Source organism: Oncorhynchus clarkii, chromosome 7 (assembly GCF_045791955.1).
Source record: "Oncorhynchus clarkii lewisi isolate Uvic-CL-2024 chromosome 7, UVic_Ocla_1.0, whole genome shotgun sequence".
Taxonomy (NCBI): Eukaryota; Metazoa; Chordata; class Actinopteri; order Salmoniformes; family Salmonidae; genus Oncorhynchus; species Oncorhynchus clarkii.
Window position 1 is genome coordinate 86435359 of NC_092153.1, and position 18600 is coordinate 86453958.

Genomic DNA, 18600 nt, shown 5'->3' on the forward strand with positions numbered 1-18600 from the left:
TGGTGTGTATGTAATGTGTTGGTGTGTATGTAATGTGTGTATGTAATGTGTTGGTGTGTATGTAATGTGTGTATGTAATGTGTTGGTGTGTATATAATGTGTTGGTGTGTATGTAATGTGTTGGTGTGTATGTAATGTGTGTATGTAATGTGTTGGTGTGTGTATGTAATGTGTGTATGTAATGTGTTGGTGTGTGTATATAATGTGTGTATATAATGTGTTGGTGTGTATATCATGTGTGTATGTAATGTGTTGGTGTGTATGTAATGTGTTGGTGTGTATATAATGTGTATATATAATGTGTTGGTGTGTATGTAATGTGTTGGTGTGTATATAATGTGTATATATAATGTGTTGGTGTGTATGTAATGTGTTGGTGTGTATATAATGTGTTGGTGTGTATGTAGTGTGTATATAATGTGTTGGTGTGTATGTAATGTGTTGGTGTGTATGTAATGTGTGTATATCATATGTTGGTGTGTATGTAATGTGTGTATGTAATGTGTTGGTGTGTATGTAATGTGTTGGTGTGTATGTAATGTGTTGGTGTGTATGTAATGTGCTGGTATGTATATAATGTGTTGGTGTGTATGTAATGTGTATATAATGTGTTGGTGTGTATGTAATGTGTATATAATGTGTTGGTGTGTATATAATGTGTTGGTGTGTATGTAATGTGTGTATATAATGTGTGTGTGTAATGTGTTGGTGTGTATATAATGTGTTGGTGTGTATATAATGTGTTGGTGTGTATATAATGTGTTGGTGTTTATGTAATGTGTTGGTGTCTATGTAATGTGTGTATATAATGTGTGTATGTAATGTGTTGGTGTGTATGTAATGTGTGTATATAATGTGTTGGTGTGTATATAATGTGTTGGTGTTTATGTAATGTGTTGGTGTGTATGTAATGTGTGTATATAATGTGTGTATGTAATGTGTTGGTGTGTATGTAATGTGTGTATATAATGTGTTGGTGTGTATATAATGTGTTGGTGTGTATATAATGTGTTGGTGTTTATGTAATGTGTTGGTGTGTATATAATGTGTATATAATGTGTGTATATAATGTGTTGGTGTGTATGTAATGTGTGTATATAATGTGTATATAATGTGTTGGTGTGTATGTAATGTGTGTATATAATGTGTTGGTGTGTATATAAAATGTGTATATAATGTGTTGGTGTGTATGTAATGTGTTGGTGTGTATGTAATGTGTGTATATAATGTGTTGGTGTGTATATAATGTGTGTATGTAATGTGTTGGTGTGTATATAATGTGTTGGTGTGTATATAATGTGTGTATATAATGTGTTGGTGTGTGTGTAATGTGTTGGTGTATATATAATGTGTGTATATAATGTGTTGGTGTGTATGTAATGTGTTGGTGTGTATATAATGTGTTGGTGTGTATATAATGTGTGTATATATAATGTGTTGGTGTGTATGTATTGTGTGTATGTAATGTGTATATAATGTGTGTATGTAATGTGTTGGTGTGTATATAATGTGTTGGTGTGTATATAATGTGTGTATATAATGTGTTGGTGTATATGTAATGTGTGTATGTAATGTGTATATAATGTGTGTATGTAATGTGTTGGTGTGTATATAATGTGTGTATATAATGTGTAGGTGTGTATGTAATGTGTATATAATGTGTGTATATAATGTGTTGGTGTGTATATAATGTATGTATATAATGTGTTGGTGTGTATATAATGTGTGTATATAATGTGTTGGTGTGTATATAATGTATATATAATGTGTATATAATGTGTTGGTGTGTATATAATGTGTTGGTGTGTATATAATGTGTGTATATAATGTGTTGGTGTGTATGTAATGTGTTGGTGTGTATGTATTGTGTTGGTGTGTATATAATGTGTGTATATAATGTGTGTATATAATGTGTGTATATAATGTTTGTATATAATTTGTTGGTGTGTATATAATGTGTATATAATGTGTTGGTGTGTATATAATGTGTTGGTGTGTATATAATGTGTTGGTGTGTATGTAATGTGTTGGTGTGTATGTAATGTGTGTATATAATATGTTTGGGTGTGTATGTAATGTGTGTATATAATGTGTGTATATAATGTGTGTATATAATGTGTTTGTATGTATATAATGTGTGTATGTAATGTGTTGGTGTGTATATAATGTGTGTATATAATGTGTTGGTATGTATATAATGTGTTGGTGTGTATATAATGTGTTGGTGTGTATGTAATATGTTGGTGTGTAAATAATGTGTGTATATAATGTGTGTATTTAATGTGTTTGTATGTATATAATGTGTGTATGTAATGTGTTTTTATGTATATAATGTGTTGGTGTGTATGTAATGTGTTGGTGTGTATATAATGTGTGTATGTAATGTGTTGGTATGTATATAATGTGTTGGTGTGTATATAATGTGTTGGTGTGTATGTAATGTGTTGGTGTGTATATAATGTGTGTATGTAATGTGTTGGTATGTATATAATGTGTGTATATAATGTGTTGGTATGTATATAATGTGTTGGTGTGTATGTAATGTGTTGGTGTGTATGTAATGTGTGTATATAATGTGTGTATATAATGTGTTTGTATGTATATAATGTGTGTATGTAATGTGTTGGTGTGTATATAATGTGTGTATATAATGTGTTGGTGTGTATATAATGTGTTGGTGTGTATGTAATGTGTTGGTGTGTATATAATGTGTGTATGTAATGTGTTGGTATGTATATAATGTGTTGGTGTGTATATAATGTGTTGATATGTATATAATGTGTGTATGTAATGTGTTGGTATGTATATAATGTGTGTATGTAATGTGTTGGTGTGTATATAATGTGTTGGTATGTATGTAATGTGTTGGTGTGTATATAATGTGTGTATGTAATGTGTTGGTATGTATATAATGTGTGTATGTAATGTGTTGGTGTGTATATAATGTGTGTATGTAATGTGTTGGTATGTATATAATGTGTGTATGTAATGTGTTGGTGTGTATATAATGTGTTGGTATGTATGTAATGTGTTGGTGTGTATATAATGTGTGTATGTAATGTGTTGGTATGTATATAATGTGTGTATGTAATGTGTTGGTGTGTATATAATGTGTGTATGTAATGTGTTGGTGTGTATATAATGTGTGTATGTAATGTGTTGGTATGTATATAATGTGTGTATATAATGTGTTTGTATGTATATAATGTGTTGGTGTGTATATAATGTGTGTATGTAATGTGTTGGTGTGTATGTAATGTGTTGGTGTGTATATAATGTGTGTATGTAATGTGTTGGTATGTATATAATGTGTTGGTGTGTATATAATGTGTTGGTGTGTATATAATGTGTGTATGTAATGTGTTGGTATGTATATAATGTGTGTATGTAATGTGTTGGTGTGTATATAATGTGTGTATATAATGTGTTTGTATGTATATAATGTGTTGGTGTGTATGTAATGTGTTGGTGTGTATGTAATGTGTGTATATAATGTGTTGGTATGTATATAATGTGTGTATGTAATGTGTTGGTATGTATATAATGTGTGTATATAATGTGTTTGTATGTATATAATGTGTTGGTGTGTATGTAATGTGTTGGTGTGTATGTAATGTGTTGGTGTTAATGTAATGTGTGTATATAATGTGTGTATATAATGTGTGTATATAATGTGTTTGTATGTATATAATGTGTGTATGTAATGTGTTGGTGTGTATATAATGTGTGTATGTAATGTGTTGGTGTGTATGTAATGTGTTGGTGTGTATGTAATGTGTTGGTGTGTATGTAATGTGTGTATATAATGTGTTGGTGTGTATATAATGTGTGTATGTAATGTGTTGGTGTGTATATAATGTGTGTATGTAATGTGTTGGTGTGTATGTAATGTGTTGGTGTGTATATAATGTGTGTATATAATGTGTTGGTGTGTATATAATGTGTGTATGTAATGTGTTGTGTGTATATAATGTGTGTATATAATGTGTTGGTGTGTATATCATGTGTGTATGTAATGTGTTGGTGTGTATATCATGTGTGTATGTAATGTGTTGGTGTGTATGTAATGTGTTGGTGTGTATATAATGTGTGTATGTAATGTGTTGGTGTGTATGTAATGTGTTGGTGTGTATATAATGTGTATATATAATGTGTTGGTGTGTATGTAATGTGTTGGTGTGTATATCATGTGTGTATGTAATGTGTTGGTGTGTATATAATGTGTATATATAATGGTTGGTGTGTATGTAATGTGTTGGTGTGTATATAATGTGTGTATGTAATGTGTTGGTGTATATATAATGTGTTGGTGTGTATGTAATGTGTTGGTGTGTATATAATGTGTTGGTGTGTATGTAATGTGTTGGTGTGTATATAATGTGTGTATATAATGTGTTGGTGTGTATATAATGTGTTGGTGTGTATATAATGTGTGTATGTAATGTGTTGGTATGTATATAATGTGTTGGTGTGTATGTAATGGGTTGGTGTGTATATAATGTGTGTATGTAATGTGTTGGTGTGTATGTAATGTGTGTATGTAATGTGTTGGTGTGTATGTAATGTGTTGGTGTGTATATAATGTGTGTATGTAATGTGTTGGTATGTATATAATGTGTTGGTGTGTATGTAATGGGTTGGTGTGTATATAATGTGTGTATGTAATGTGTTGGTATGTATATAATGTGTTGGTGTGTATGTAATGGGTTGGTGTGTATATAATGTGTGTATATAATGTGTTGGTATGTATATAATGTGTTGGTGTGTATATAATGTGTGTATGTAATGTGTTGGTGTGTATGTAATGTGTGTATGTAATGTGTTGGTGTGTATATAATGTGTTGGTGTGTATATAATGTGTGTATGTAATGTGTTGGTATGTATATAATGTGTGTATATAATGTGTTTGTATGTATATAATGTGTTGGTGTGTATGTAATGTGTTGGTGTGTATGTAATGTGTTGGTGTTAATGTAATGTGTGTATATAATGTGTGTATATAATGTGTGTATATAATGTGTTTGTATGTATATAATGTGTGTATGTAATGTGTTGGTGTGTATATAATGTGTGTATGTAATGTGTTGGTGTGTATGTAATGTGTTGGTGTGTATGTAATGTGTTGGTGTGTATGTAATGTGTGTATATAATGTGTTGGTGTGTATATAATGTGTGTATGTAATGTGTTGGTGTGTATATAATGTGTGTATGTAATGTGTTGGTGTGTATGTAATGTGTTGGTGTGTATATAATGTGTGTATATAATGTGTTGGTGTGTATATAATGTGTGTATGTAATGTGTTGTGTGTATATAATGTGTGTATATAATGTGTTGGTGTGTATATCATGTGTGTATGTAATGTGTTGGTGTGTATATCATGTGTGTATGTAATGTGTTGGTGTGTATGTAATGTGTTGGTGTGTATATAATGTGTGTATGTAATGTGTTGGTGTGTATGTAATGTGTTGGTGTGTATATAATGTGTATATATAATGTGTTGGTGTGTATGTAATGTGTTGGTGTGTATATCATGTGTGTATGTAATGTGTTGGTGTGTATATAATGTGTATATATAATGGTTGGTGTGTATGTAATGTGTTGGTGTGTATATAATGTGTGTATGTAATGTGTTGGTGTATATATAATGTGTTGGTGTGTATGTAATGTGTTGGTGTGTATATAATGTGTTGGTGTGTATGTAATGTGTTGGTGTGTATATAATGTGTGTATATAATGTGTTGGTGTGTATATAATGTGTTGGTGTGTATATAATGTGTGTATGTAATGTGTTGGTATGTATATAATGTGTTGGTGTGTATGTAATGGGTTGGTGTGTATATAATGTGTGTATGTAATGTGTTGGTGTGTATGTAATGTGTGTATGTAATGTGTTGGTGTGTATGTAATGTGTTGGTGTGTATATAATGTGTGTATGTAATGTGTTGGTATGTATATAATGTGTTGGTGTGTATGTAATGGGTTGGTGTGTATATAATGTGTGTATGTAATGTGTTGGTATGTATATAATGTGTTGGTGTGTATGTAATGGGTTGGTGTGTATATAATGTGTGTATATAATGTGTTGGTATGTATATAATGTGTTGGTGTGTATATAATGTGTGTATGTAATGTGTTGGTGTGTATGTAATGTGTGTATGTAATGTGTTGGTGTGTATATAATGTGTTGGTGTGTATGTAATGTGTTGGTGTGTATATAATGTGTGTATGTAATGTGTTGGTATGTATATAATATGTTGGTGTGTATGTAATGGGTTGGTGTGTATATAATGTGTTGGTGTGTATATAATGTGTTGGTGTGTATATAATGTGTATATAATGTGTGTATGTAATGTGTTGGTGTGTATGTAATGTGTTGGTGTGTATATAATGTGTGTATGTAATGTGTTGGTGTGTATATAATGTGTTGGTGTTTATGTAATGTGTTGGTGTGTATGTAATGTGTGTATATAATGTGTGTATGTAATGTGTTGGTGTGTATGTAATGTGTGTATATAATGTGTTGGTGTGTATATAATGTGTTGGTGTGTATATAATGTGTTGGTGTTTATGTAATGTGTTGGTGTGTATATAATGTGTATATAATGTGTGTATATAATGTGTTGGTGTGTATGTAATGTGTGTATATAATGTGTATATAATGTGTTGGTGTGTATGTAATGTGTGTATATAATGTGTTGGTGTGTATATAATGTGTTGGTGTGTATATAAAATGTGTATATAATGTGTTGGTGTGTATGTAATGTGTTGGTGTGTATGTAATGTGTGTATATAATGTGTTGGTGTGTATATAATGTGTGTATGTAATGTGTTGGTGTGTATATAATGTGTTGGTGTGTATATAATGTGTGTATATAATGTGTTGGTGTGTGTGTAATGTGTTGGTGTATATATAATGTGTGTATATAATGTGTTGGTGTGTATGTAATGTGTTGGTGTGTATATAATGTGTTGGTGTGTATATAATGTGTGTATATATAATGTGTTGGTGTGTATGTATTGTGTGTATGTAATGTGTATATAATGTGTGTATGTAATGTGTTGGTGTGTATATAATGTGTTGGTGTGTATATAATGTGTGTATATAATGTGTTGGTGTATATGTAATGTGTGTATGTAATGTGTATATAATGTGTGTATGTAATGTGTTGGTGTGTATATAATGTGTGTATATAATGTGTAGGTGTGTATGTAATGTGTATATAATGTGTGTATATAATGTGTTGGTGTGTATATAATGTATGTATATAATGTGTTGGTGTGTATATAATGTGTGTATATAATGTGTTGGTGTGTATATAATGTATATATAATGTGTATATAATGTGTTGGTGTGTATATAATGTGTTGGTGTGTATATAATGTGTGTATATAATGTGTTGGTGTGTATGTAATGTGTTGGTGTGTATGTATTGTGTTGGTGTGTATATAATGTGTGTATATAATGTGTGTATATAATGTTTGTATATAATTTGTTGGTGTGTATATAATGTGTATATAATGTGTTGGTGTGTATATAATGTGTTGGTGTGTATATAATGTGTTGGTGTGTATGTAATGTGTTGGTGTGTATGTAATGTGTGTATATAATATGTTTGGGTGTGTATGTAATGTGTGTATATAATGTGTGTATATAATGTGTGTATATAATGTGTTTGTATGTATATAATGTGTGTATGTAATGTGTTGGTATGTATATAATGTGTGTATATAATGTGTTTGTATGTATATAATGTGTTGGTGTGTATGTAATGTGTTGGTGTGTATGTAATGTGTTGGTGTTAATGTAATGTGTGTATATAATGTGTGTATATAATGTGTGTATATAATGTGTTTGTATGTATATAATGTGTGTATGTAATGTGTTGGTGTGTATATAATGTGTGTATGTAATGTGTTGGTGTGTATGTAATGTGTTGGTGTGTATGTAATGTGTTGGTGTGTATGTAATGTGTGTATATAATGTGTTGGTGTGTATATAATGTGTGTATGTAATGTGTTGGTGTGTATATAATGTGTGTATGTAATGTGTTGGTGTGTATGTAATGTGTTGGTGTGTATATAATGTGTGTATATAATGTGTTGGTGTGTATATAATGTGTGTATGTAATGTGTTGTGTGTATATAATGTGTGTATATAATGTGTTGGTGTGTATATCATGTGTGTATGTAATGTGTTGGTGTGTATATCATGTGTGTATGTAATGTGTTGGTGTGTATGTAATGTGTTGGTGTGTATATAATGTGTGTATGTAATGTGTTGGTGTGTATGTAATGTGTTGGTGTGTATATAATGTGTATATATAATGTGTTGGTGTGTATGTAATGTGTTGGTGTGTATATCATGTGTGTATGTAATGTGTTGGTGTGTATATAATGTGTATATATAATGGTTGGTGTGTATGTAATGTGTTGGTGTGTATATAATGTGTGTATGTAATGTGTTGGTGTATATATAATGTGTTGGTGTGTATGTAATGTGTTGGTGTGTATATAATGTGTTGGTGTGTATGTAATGTGTTGGTGTGTATATAATGTGTGTATATAATGTGTTGGTGTGTATATAATGTGTTGGTGTGTATATAATGTGTGTATGTAATGTGTTGGTATGTATATAATGTGTTGGTGTGTATGTAATGGGTTGGTGTGTATATAATGTGTGTATGTAATGTGTTGGTGTGTATGTAATGTGTGTATGTAATGTGTTGGTGTGTATGTAATGTGTTGGTGTGTATATAATGTGTGTATGTAATGTGTTGGTATGTATATAATGTGTTGGTGTGTATGTAATGGGTTGGTGTGTATATAATGTGTGTATGTAATGTGTTGGTATGTATATAATGTGTTGGTGTGTATGTAATGGGTTGGTGTGTATATAATGTGTGTATATAATGTGTTGGTATGTATATAATGTGTTGGTGTGTATATAATGTGTGTATGTAATGTGTTGGTGTGTATGTAATGTGTGTATGTAATGTGTTGGTGTGTATATAATGTGTTGGTGTGTATGTAATGTGTTGGTGTGTATATAATGTGTGTATGTAATGTGTTGGTATGTATATAATATGTTGGTGTGTATGTAATGGGTTGGTGTGTATATAATGTGTTGGTGTGTATATAATGTGTTGGTGTGTATATAATGTGTATATAATGTGTGTATGTAATGTGTTGGTGTGTATGTAATGTGTTGGTGTGTATATAATGTGTGTATGTAATGTGTTGGTGTGTATGTAATGGGTTGGTGTGTATATAATGTGTTGGTGTGTATATAATGTGTTGGTGTGTATATAATGTGTATATAATGTGTGTATGTAATGTGTTGGTGTGTATGTAATGGGTTGGTGTGTATATAATGTGTATGTAATGTGTTGGTATGTATATAATGTGTTGGTGTGTATATAATGTGTTTGTATGTATATAATGTGTGTATATAATGTGTTGGTGTGTATATAATGTGTTGGTGTGTATGTAATGTGTTGGTGTGTATATAATGTGTTGGTGTGTATGTAATGTGTTGGTGTGTATATAATGTGTGTATGTAATGTGTTGGTGTGTATATAATGTTTTGGTGTGTATATAATGTGTTGGTGTGTATGTAATGTGTGTATGTAATGTGTTGGTGTGTATATAATGTGTGTATGTAATGTGTTGGTGTGTATATAATGTGTATATAATGTGTATATAATGTGTTGGTGTGTATATAATGTGTTGGTGTGTATGTAATGTGTTGGTGTGTATATAATGTGTGTATATAATGTGTTGGTTTCTATATAATGTGTATATCATGTGTATATAATGTGTGTTAATAATGTGTTGGTATGTATATAATGTGTTGGTGTGTATGTAATGTGTTGGTGTGTATATAATGTGTTTATGTAATGTGTTGGTATGTATATAATGTGTTGGTGTGTATATAATGTGTATGTAATGTGTATGTAATGTGTTGGTGTGTATATAATGTGTGTATGTAATGTGTTGGTGTGTATATAATGTGTATATAATGTGTATATAATGTGTATATAATGTGTTGGTGTGTATATAATGTGTGTATGTAATGTGTTGGTATGTATATAATGTGTTGGTGTGTATGTAATGTGTTGGTGTGTATGTAATGTGTGTATATAATGTGTTGGTGTCTATATAATGTGTATATAATGTGTATATAATGTGTATGTAATGTGTATGTAATGTGTTGGTGTGTATATAATGTGTATATAATGTGTTGGTGTCTATATAATGTGTATATAATGTGTATATAATGTGTATGTAATGTGTATGTAATGTGTTGGTGTCTATATAATGTGTTGGTGTGTATATAATGTGTTAGTGTGTATATAATGTGTATATAATGTGTATGTAATGTGTTGGTGTGTATATAATGTGTATATAATGTGTATATAATGTGTATATAATGTGTTGGTGTGTATATAATGTGTGTATGTAATGTGTTGGTATGTATATAATGTGTTGGTGTGTATGTAATGTGTTGGTGTGTATGTAATGTGTGTATATAATGTGTTGGTGTCTATATAATGTGTATATAATGTGTATATAATGTGTATGTAATGTGTATGTAATGTGTTGGTGTGTATATAATGTGTATATAATGTGTATGTAATGTGTTGGTGTCTATATAATGTGTTTATATAATGTGTTGGTATGTATATAATGTGTTGGTGTGTATATAATGTGTTAGTGTGTATGTAATGTGTGTATGTAATGTGTTGGTGTCTATATAATGTGTATATAATGTGTATATAATGTGTATGTAATGTGTTGGTGTGTATATAATGTGTGTATGTAATGTGTTGGTGTGTATATAATGTGTATATAATGTGTATATAATGTGTATGTAATGTGTTGGTGTGTATGTAATGTGTTGGTGTGTATATAATGTGTATATAATGTGTATATAATGTGTATATAATGTGTTGGTGTGTATGTAATGTGTTGGTGTGTATATAATGTGTATATAATGTGTATGTAATGTGTGTTCTCTGTTTCCAGGTTGGATCAATGCAGTTCTGACTCCAGTGGACACTCTGGCCTTTTCCGGACACTTTGTCCACAACCTGAGTGTTGAGATGCAGATGAGGTGAGAAAATCACTAGTTTCAATGAGGAGGTGGAGTCTCCACTTTAACGGACAAGACACAACCTTCAGCTGTGAGGTCACAACGTTTATCTCCCAGGTAAAAGCACATAGTTTATCTGAAGTTATTTTCCTTCTCTTTGTGTCGTCTTCTCCCCCTCCCAGAGCGTACGAGGTGGAGAAGCGTCTCAAGGTGAACTGTCTGACTCCGTTCCCCAACTTTGAGACTGCCTGCTGGTACGTGGGACGCCACCTGCTGGAGAGATTTAAAGGTACACTATTTATTTTATAACTTTTCCACTTCACGTCTGTCTGGTTTTAACTTCACGTCTGTCTGGTTTTAACTTCATTTCTGTCTGGTTTTAACTTAATTTCTGTCTGGTTTTAACTTCATTTCTGTCTGGTTTTAACTTCATGTCTGTCTGGTTTTAACTTCATTTCTGTCTGGTTTTAACTTCACGTCTGTCTGGTTTTAACTTCATTTCTGTCTGGTTTTAACTTCATTTCTGTCTGGTTTTAACTTCTCGTCTGTCTGGTTTTAACTTCATTTCTGTCTGGTTTTAACTTCATTTCTGTCTGGTTTTAACTTCTCGTCTGTCTGGTTTTAACTTCATTTCTGTCTGGTTTTAACTTAATTTCTGTCTGGTTTTAACTTCATTTCTGTCTGGTTTTAACTTCATTTCTGTCTGGTTTTAACTTCATGTCTGTCTGGTTTTAACTTAATTTCTGTCTGGTTTTAACTTCACGTCTGTCTGGTTTTAACTTCATTTCTGTCTGGTTTTAACTTCATGTCTGTCTGGTTTTAACTTCATTTCTGTCTGGTTTTAACTTCATTTCTGTCTGGTTTTAACTTCATGTCTGTCATTTAACTTCATTTCTGTCTGGTTTTAACTTCATGACTATCTAAGGTTCACCTCATAGCTGCTTGTACTGTTTGGTTTCAATACACGACTATTTGGTTTTCAATACACGACTATTTGGTTTTCAATACACGACTATTTGGTTTTCAATACACGACTATTTGGTTTTCAATACACGACTATTTGGTTTTCAATACACGACTATTTGGTTTGTAATCCACGACTATTTGGTTTTCAATACACAACTATTAGTGTATGGGGACGACTTTGGGTCTGTGACTATTGACTAGCGGTGCAATGCGTTTCCTGTTCCCCTGGTGGTAGATAGCGTGTGTTCTCCCTACGGTCTGCTCAGCAGATGAGGAGTTGGATGCTCTACTATTATTACAGTCATTTAACGTCTGCCTGGCGTCGTTCACAGATGATTAGGTTCAAAAGGCCTGGCGCAAGCACAATCACTAGCTCAATTACTGCTCTCTCTGTCTCTCTGTCTCTCTGTCTCTCTCTCTCTCTCTCTCTCTCTCTCTCTCTCTCTCTGTCTCTCTGTCTCTCTGTCTCGCTGTCTCGCTGTCTCTCTCTGTCTCTGTCTCTCTGTCTCTCTGTCTCTCTCTCTCTCTCTCTGTCTCTGTCTCTCTCTCTCTGTCTCTCTCTCTCTCTGTCTCTCTCTCTCTCTCTGTCTCTCTCTCTCTCTGTCTCTCTCTATCTCTCTCTCTGTCTCTGTCTTTCTCTCTCTCTCTCTCTCTATCTCTCTCTCTGTCTCTCTGTCTCTCTCTCTCTGTCTCTCTGTCTCTGTCTTTCTCTGTCTCTCTCTCTGTCTCTCTCTCTCTCTCTGTGTGATTTAACTCCTCTCAGCTGGCCACAGAGCTCTGTTTACATTTCCACTGAATGCCTTTCTCTCTCTGCTGTACTATAGCCGGATTGCCTTCTTAAAATAACATTGCCAACATACTGTAGGTTGTGTCCACAATGGCAACCGATTCTCTATATAGTGCACTACTCACTACCAGGTCCCATAGGGCTGGTAGTGCCCTATGTAGGGAATATGGTGCCAGTCTTAAGACCACAGTGGTTTCTTACCCATTATTCACTTCAGGAGAATAGTTCTAATGTCCAGGTCATATCTATCTCTACGTCAGGGATCCTTGTCTTAGTACAGGACTGTATTTTGGTGAGGTGAACATGGCTCATATAATGTTATAGGAGAGATCTGATCTAAACAACACATTCTATCTGAACGTTCCTGAACATCCTCCTTGACTAACCCCACCCACCTGACAGGGTTCCATCTCTTTTCATGTTATTAACTAGCAGCAGAGTTTGTGGATATATTTCCTGTCTATCAGTGTAGAGCCTTCGCAGACAGACAGCTCGAGGCAGCCTTCACAGACAGACAGCTCGAGGCAGCCTTCGCAGACAGACAGCTCGAGGCAGCCTTCGCAGACAGACAGCTCAAGGCAGCCTTCGCAGACAGACAGCTCGAGGCAGCCTTCGCAGACAGACAGCTCGAGGCAGCCTTCGCAGACAGACAGCTCGAGGCAGCCTTCGCAGACAGACAGCTCGAGGCAGCCTTCGCAGACAGACAGCTCGAGATAGCCTTCGCAGACAGACAGCTCGAGGCAGCCTTCGCAGACAGACAGCTCGAGGCAGCCTTCGAAGACGGACAGCTCGAGGCAGCCTTCGCAGACAGACAGCTCGAGGCAGCCTTCGCAGACAGACAGCTCGAGGCAGCCTTCGCAGACAGACAGCTCGAAGCAGCCTTCGCAGGCAGACAGCTAGCTCGAGGCAGCCTTCGCAGACAGACAGCTTGCTCGAGTCAGCCTTCGCAGACAGAAAGCTCGAGGCAGCCTTCGCAGACAGACAGCTAGCTCGAGGCAGCCTTCGCAGACAGACAGCTAGCTCGAGGCAGCCTTCGCAGACAGACAGCTTGCTCGAGGCAGCCTTCGCAGACAGACAGCTAGCTCGAGGCAGCCTTCGCAGACAGACAGCTAGCTCGAGGCAGCCTTCGCAGACAGACAGCTAGCACGAGGCAGCCTTCGCAGACAGACAGCTAGCTCGAGGCAACCTTCGCAGACAGACAGCTAGCTCGAGGCAGCCTTCGCAGACAGACAGCTAGAGGCAGCCTTCGCAGACAGACAGACAGACAGCTTGAGGCAGCCTTCGCAGACAGACAGCTCAAGGCAGCTGTTACGAATCCCTTTTGGCCCGACAGTCTAGGGGGGATGGTAGTGAGACCCGTAACATAACTCATGTAAATTATAACAGTGACAAAGTAAAAGTGAACGAAATAACCACGACAACCGAAATAATACCGTCAAACTCAGGGTTTATTTCTAAACACACGGTAATGGGGGGAGCAGGAAAAAGGGGCTGAGCTGGACCCAAGGAAAGAAACAATAAGTATTCAAAACACCCCTAAGCTAGACTAGCCTATTTCAACAACAGCTAACTAACTAACCAAAAATACAGTGGGTGGTCCGCCCAGTTCTAACTAGTGTGTTTTAACAAAGTTTACCTACGGGTAGTGTATGCCCATGGGCGACTTGTCTTGGTTTCCCCCTTTTCCCACCAGCAACAAACAAACACCATAACCAAAACAATACTCACAGGTGATGACAAAGTGCTATGGAGGTGCTCAAACAAAAGAGAGGTTAATTAATACACAGAGAGCGAGTGAAGAACCGAGATCTACAAACATGGCATTTACAAAGATTGAGCTACCCTGAAATCTACAAAGAACAGCTATCTACCAACATGGCATTACAAAGAGATTGAGCTCCTGAAATCTATCAAGAGCAGAGATCTACCAACATGGCATTACAAAAAGATTGAGCTCTCCTGAAATCTACCAAGAACAGCTATCTACCAACATGGCATTACAAAGATTGAGCTCCTGAACAAACAAATGATGGGGTTTTTAAACCATGGGGAAGGAACTGTGATAGGGTAGGAAACAGGAGGAGGTGTGTCTTCTGATTGATGGGTTGATTGTTGACTGATTGGGGAGTAATGATTTTCACCTGTGAGGGGAGAAGGAGAGAAAAGAAACACACACAGGATACACACAGACACAGGATACCTGTATCCGTAACAGCAGCCTTCGCAGACAGACAGCTAGCTCGAGATACCCTTCGCAGACAGACAGACAGCTCGAGGCAGCCTTCGCAGACAGACAGAGCTCGAGGCATGCAACTAGAAGCATGAGTCTGAATTAAACGGCCTTCAGCTTGCAGTAACATGTTCCAGGATGCACTACTCAGATGTTATAGGGATTGTTTTCTGTTATTAAACCAGAATGGATCCAGTTTCAACAACGTTGTGGAGTCGGTAAACAGAGTTATATTTTCCTTGCTGTGTATGAAATGTGCGGTGACAAGGCTCTGAATGTAGATGTGTTGTGATTGGTTAAATACTGACAGCAGTTAGGCTAGAGGGCGCCGTTATCTGACAGCACAAAGAGGCTTTTATGAAACATCACAGCTCTGTACGGCTCCTGACTTCAGCTCCATCAATGTTAAACAAGTGAATGAACAGAACCTGTTAAAGTCCATTAATTAAACCTTTATTTCATCAGGTTGTCCCATTGAGGTTAAAATACCTCTTCACCAAGGGAGAGCTGTCTGACCTCTTTACCAAGGGAGAGCTGTCTGACCTCTTTACCAAGGGAGAGCTGTCTGACCTCTTCACCGAGGGAGAGCTGTCAGACCTCTTCACCGAGGGAGAGCTGTCAGACCTCTTCACCAAGGGAGAGCTGTCAGACCTCTTCACCAAGGGAGAGCTGTCAGACCTCTTCACCAAGGGAGAGCTGTCAGACCTCTTCACCAAGGGAGAGCTGTCAGACCTCTTCACCAAAGGAGAGCTGTCTGACCTCTTTACCAAGGGAGAGCTGTCAGACCTCTTTACCAAGGGAGAGCTGTCAGACCTCTTTACCAAGGGAGAGCTGTCTGACCTCTTTACCAAGGGAGAGCTGTCAGACCTCTTTACCAAGGGAGAGCTGTCAGACCCCTTTACCAAGGGATAGCTGTCTGACCTCTTCACCAAGGGAGAGCTGTCTGACCTCTTCACCAAGTGAGAGCTGTCTGACCTCTTCACCAAGGGAGAGCTGTCTGACCTCTTTACCAAGGGAGAGCTGTCAGACCTCTTCACCAAGGGAGAGCTGTCAGACCTCTTCACCAAGGGAGAGCTGTCTGACCTCTTCACCAAGGGAGAGCTGTCTGACCTCTTCACCAAGGGAGAGCTGTCTGACCTCTTCACCAAGGGAGAGCTGTCTGACCTCTTCACCAAGGGAGAGCTGTCTGACCTCTTTACCAAGGGAGAGCTGTCTGACCTCTTCACCAAGGGAGAGCTGTCTGACCTCTTTACCAAGGGAGAGCTGTCTGACCTCTTTTCCAAGGGAGAGCTGTCTGACCTCTTCACCAAGGGAGAGCTGTCTGACCTCTTTACCAAGGGAGAGCTGTCTGACCTCTTTACCAAGGGAGAGCTGTCAGACCTCTTCACCGAAGGAGAGCTGTCTGACCTCTTTACTAAGAGAGAGCTGTCAGACCTCTTCACCGAGGGAGAGCTGTCAGACCTCTTCACCGAAGGAGAGCTGTCAGACCTCTTCACCAAGGGAGAGCTGTCAGACCTCTTCACCAAGGGAGAGCTGTCAGACCTCTTCACCAAAGGAGAGCTGTCAGACCTCTTCACCAAGGGAGAGCTGTCAGACCTCTTCACCAAAGGAGAGCTGTCAGACCTCTTTACCAAGGGAGAGCTGTCATACCTCTTTACCAAGGGAGAGCTGTCAGACCTGTAAGAGGCTGTCAACATGTGTTTTAACAGTATTCTGTCTTGTTTCAGGTTTACACAAGGCCAACAGACAGCCAGCTGCCTACCTGATCCATGGAGCTAAGATCATCAACGGAGCCTTCAGGGCCTGGACTAAGAAACAGGCAAGTTTGGTTTCCTCCTTTACATCTATTACAACTATATACCTTCAAATACCTGCTACTCTACTTGACCAAAAGTATGTGGACACCTGCTGGTCAAACATCTCATTCCAAAATCATGGCCATTAATATGGAGTTTGCTGCTATAACAGCCTCCACTCTTCTGGGAAGGCTTTCCACTAGATGTTGGAACATTGCTGCGGGGACTTTCTTCCATTCAGCCACAAGAGCATTAGTGAGGTCGGGCACTGATGTTGGGTGATTAGACCTGGCTCGCAGTCAGCATTCTAATTCATCACAAAGGTGTTCATTGGGGTTGTGGTCAGGGCTCAGTCTAGTTCTTCCACACCGATCTTTGTGCACGGGGGCATTGCCATGTTGAAACAGGAAAGAGCCTTACCCAAACCTTTGCCACAAAGTTGGAAGCACAGAATCCTCTACAATGTCATTGTATGCTGTAGCGTTAAGATTTCCCTTCACTGGAACTAAAGGGCCTGAACCTTGAAAAACAGCCCCATTATTCCTACTCCACCAAACTTTACAGTTGACACTATGCATTCGGAAAGGTGGCATCCTACGACAGTGCCAAGTTGAAAGTCACTGAGCTTTTCTGTAAAGCTGTCAATGTTTGTCTATGGAGATTACATGGCTGTGTGCTCGATTTTTATACACCTGTCAGCAACGGGTGTGACTGAACTAGCCGAATCCACTCATTTGAAGGGGTGTCCACATACGTTCTTATATATTGTGTATAATCTGAAATATAAATCCATATTTAACTGCGTTGTCAACGTGTCGTTCCTCCAGGCTCTGTTAGAACACGAGGATGAACTTCCAGAAAACATGAAGCCCACTCAGCTCATCAAGGACCTGGCCAAGGAGATCAGGATCTCAGAGGTACGACTTCTTACCCTGTTCTACTGCCCTGTTTTACTGCCCTGTTCTACTGCCCTGTTCTACTGCCCTGTTCTACTGCCCTGTTCTACTGCCCTATTATGCTGCCCTGTTCTACTGCCCTGTTCTACTGCCCTGTTCTACTGCCCTGTTCTACTGCCCTGTTTTACTGCCCTGTTTTACTGCCCTATTATGCTGCCCTGTTCTACTGCCCTGTTCTATTGCCCTGTTCTACTGCCCTATTCTACTGCCCTATTATGCTGCCCTGTTCTACTGCCCTGTTCTACTGCCCTGTTCTGATCTATTCTGTTCTACTGCCCTGTTTTACTGCCCTGTTTTACTGCCCTACTATGCTGCCCTGTTCTACTGCCCTGTTCTACTGCCCTGTTCTACTGCCCTGTTCTACTGCCCTGTTCTACTGCCCTGTTTTACTGCCCTATTATGCTGCCCTGTTCTACTGCCCTGTTCTACTGCCCTGTTCTACTGCCCTATTCTACTGCCCTATTATGCTGCCCTGTTCTACTGCCCTGTTCTACTGCCCTGTTCTGATCTATTCTGTTCTACTGCCCTGTTCTACTGCCCTGTTCTACTGCCCTGTTCTACTGCCCTGATCTACTGCCCTGATCTACTGCCCTGTCCTACTGCCCTGTTCTACTGCCCTGTTCTGATCTATTCTATTCTCTTCTACTGGGCAGGTTTACAATGAACTTTGTTGTTGTAGAGACTAGCGATGTAACGATTCACCGATACGCATCGTCCCGGGTTCAAATGTTTAAGATCTGATTATATACCTGCTGATCAGGTCTAATATTAG

General features: G+C 37.2%; 1 protein-coding gene across 1 annotated transcript in view; it reads left to right on the forward strand.

Moving 5' to 3' along the window:
- The window catches only part of LOC139413951 (PHD finger protein 2), a 168702-nt gene that overhangs the window by 48048 nt on the left and 102054 nt on the right, over positions 1-18600 (forward strand). Inside the window, exons 8-11 of the mRNA XM_071161841.1 lie at positions 11027-11114; positions 11276-11382; positions 16804-16895; positions 17700-17789. Of these exons, the coding sequence (XP_071017942.1) occupies positions 11027-11114; positions 11276-11382; positions 16804-16895; positions 17700-17789 (377 nt within the window). The remainder of the gene's footprint in view (positions 1-11026; positions 11115-11275; positions 11383-16803; positions 16896-17699; positions 17790-18600) is intronic.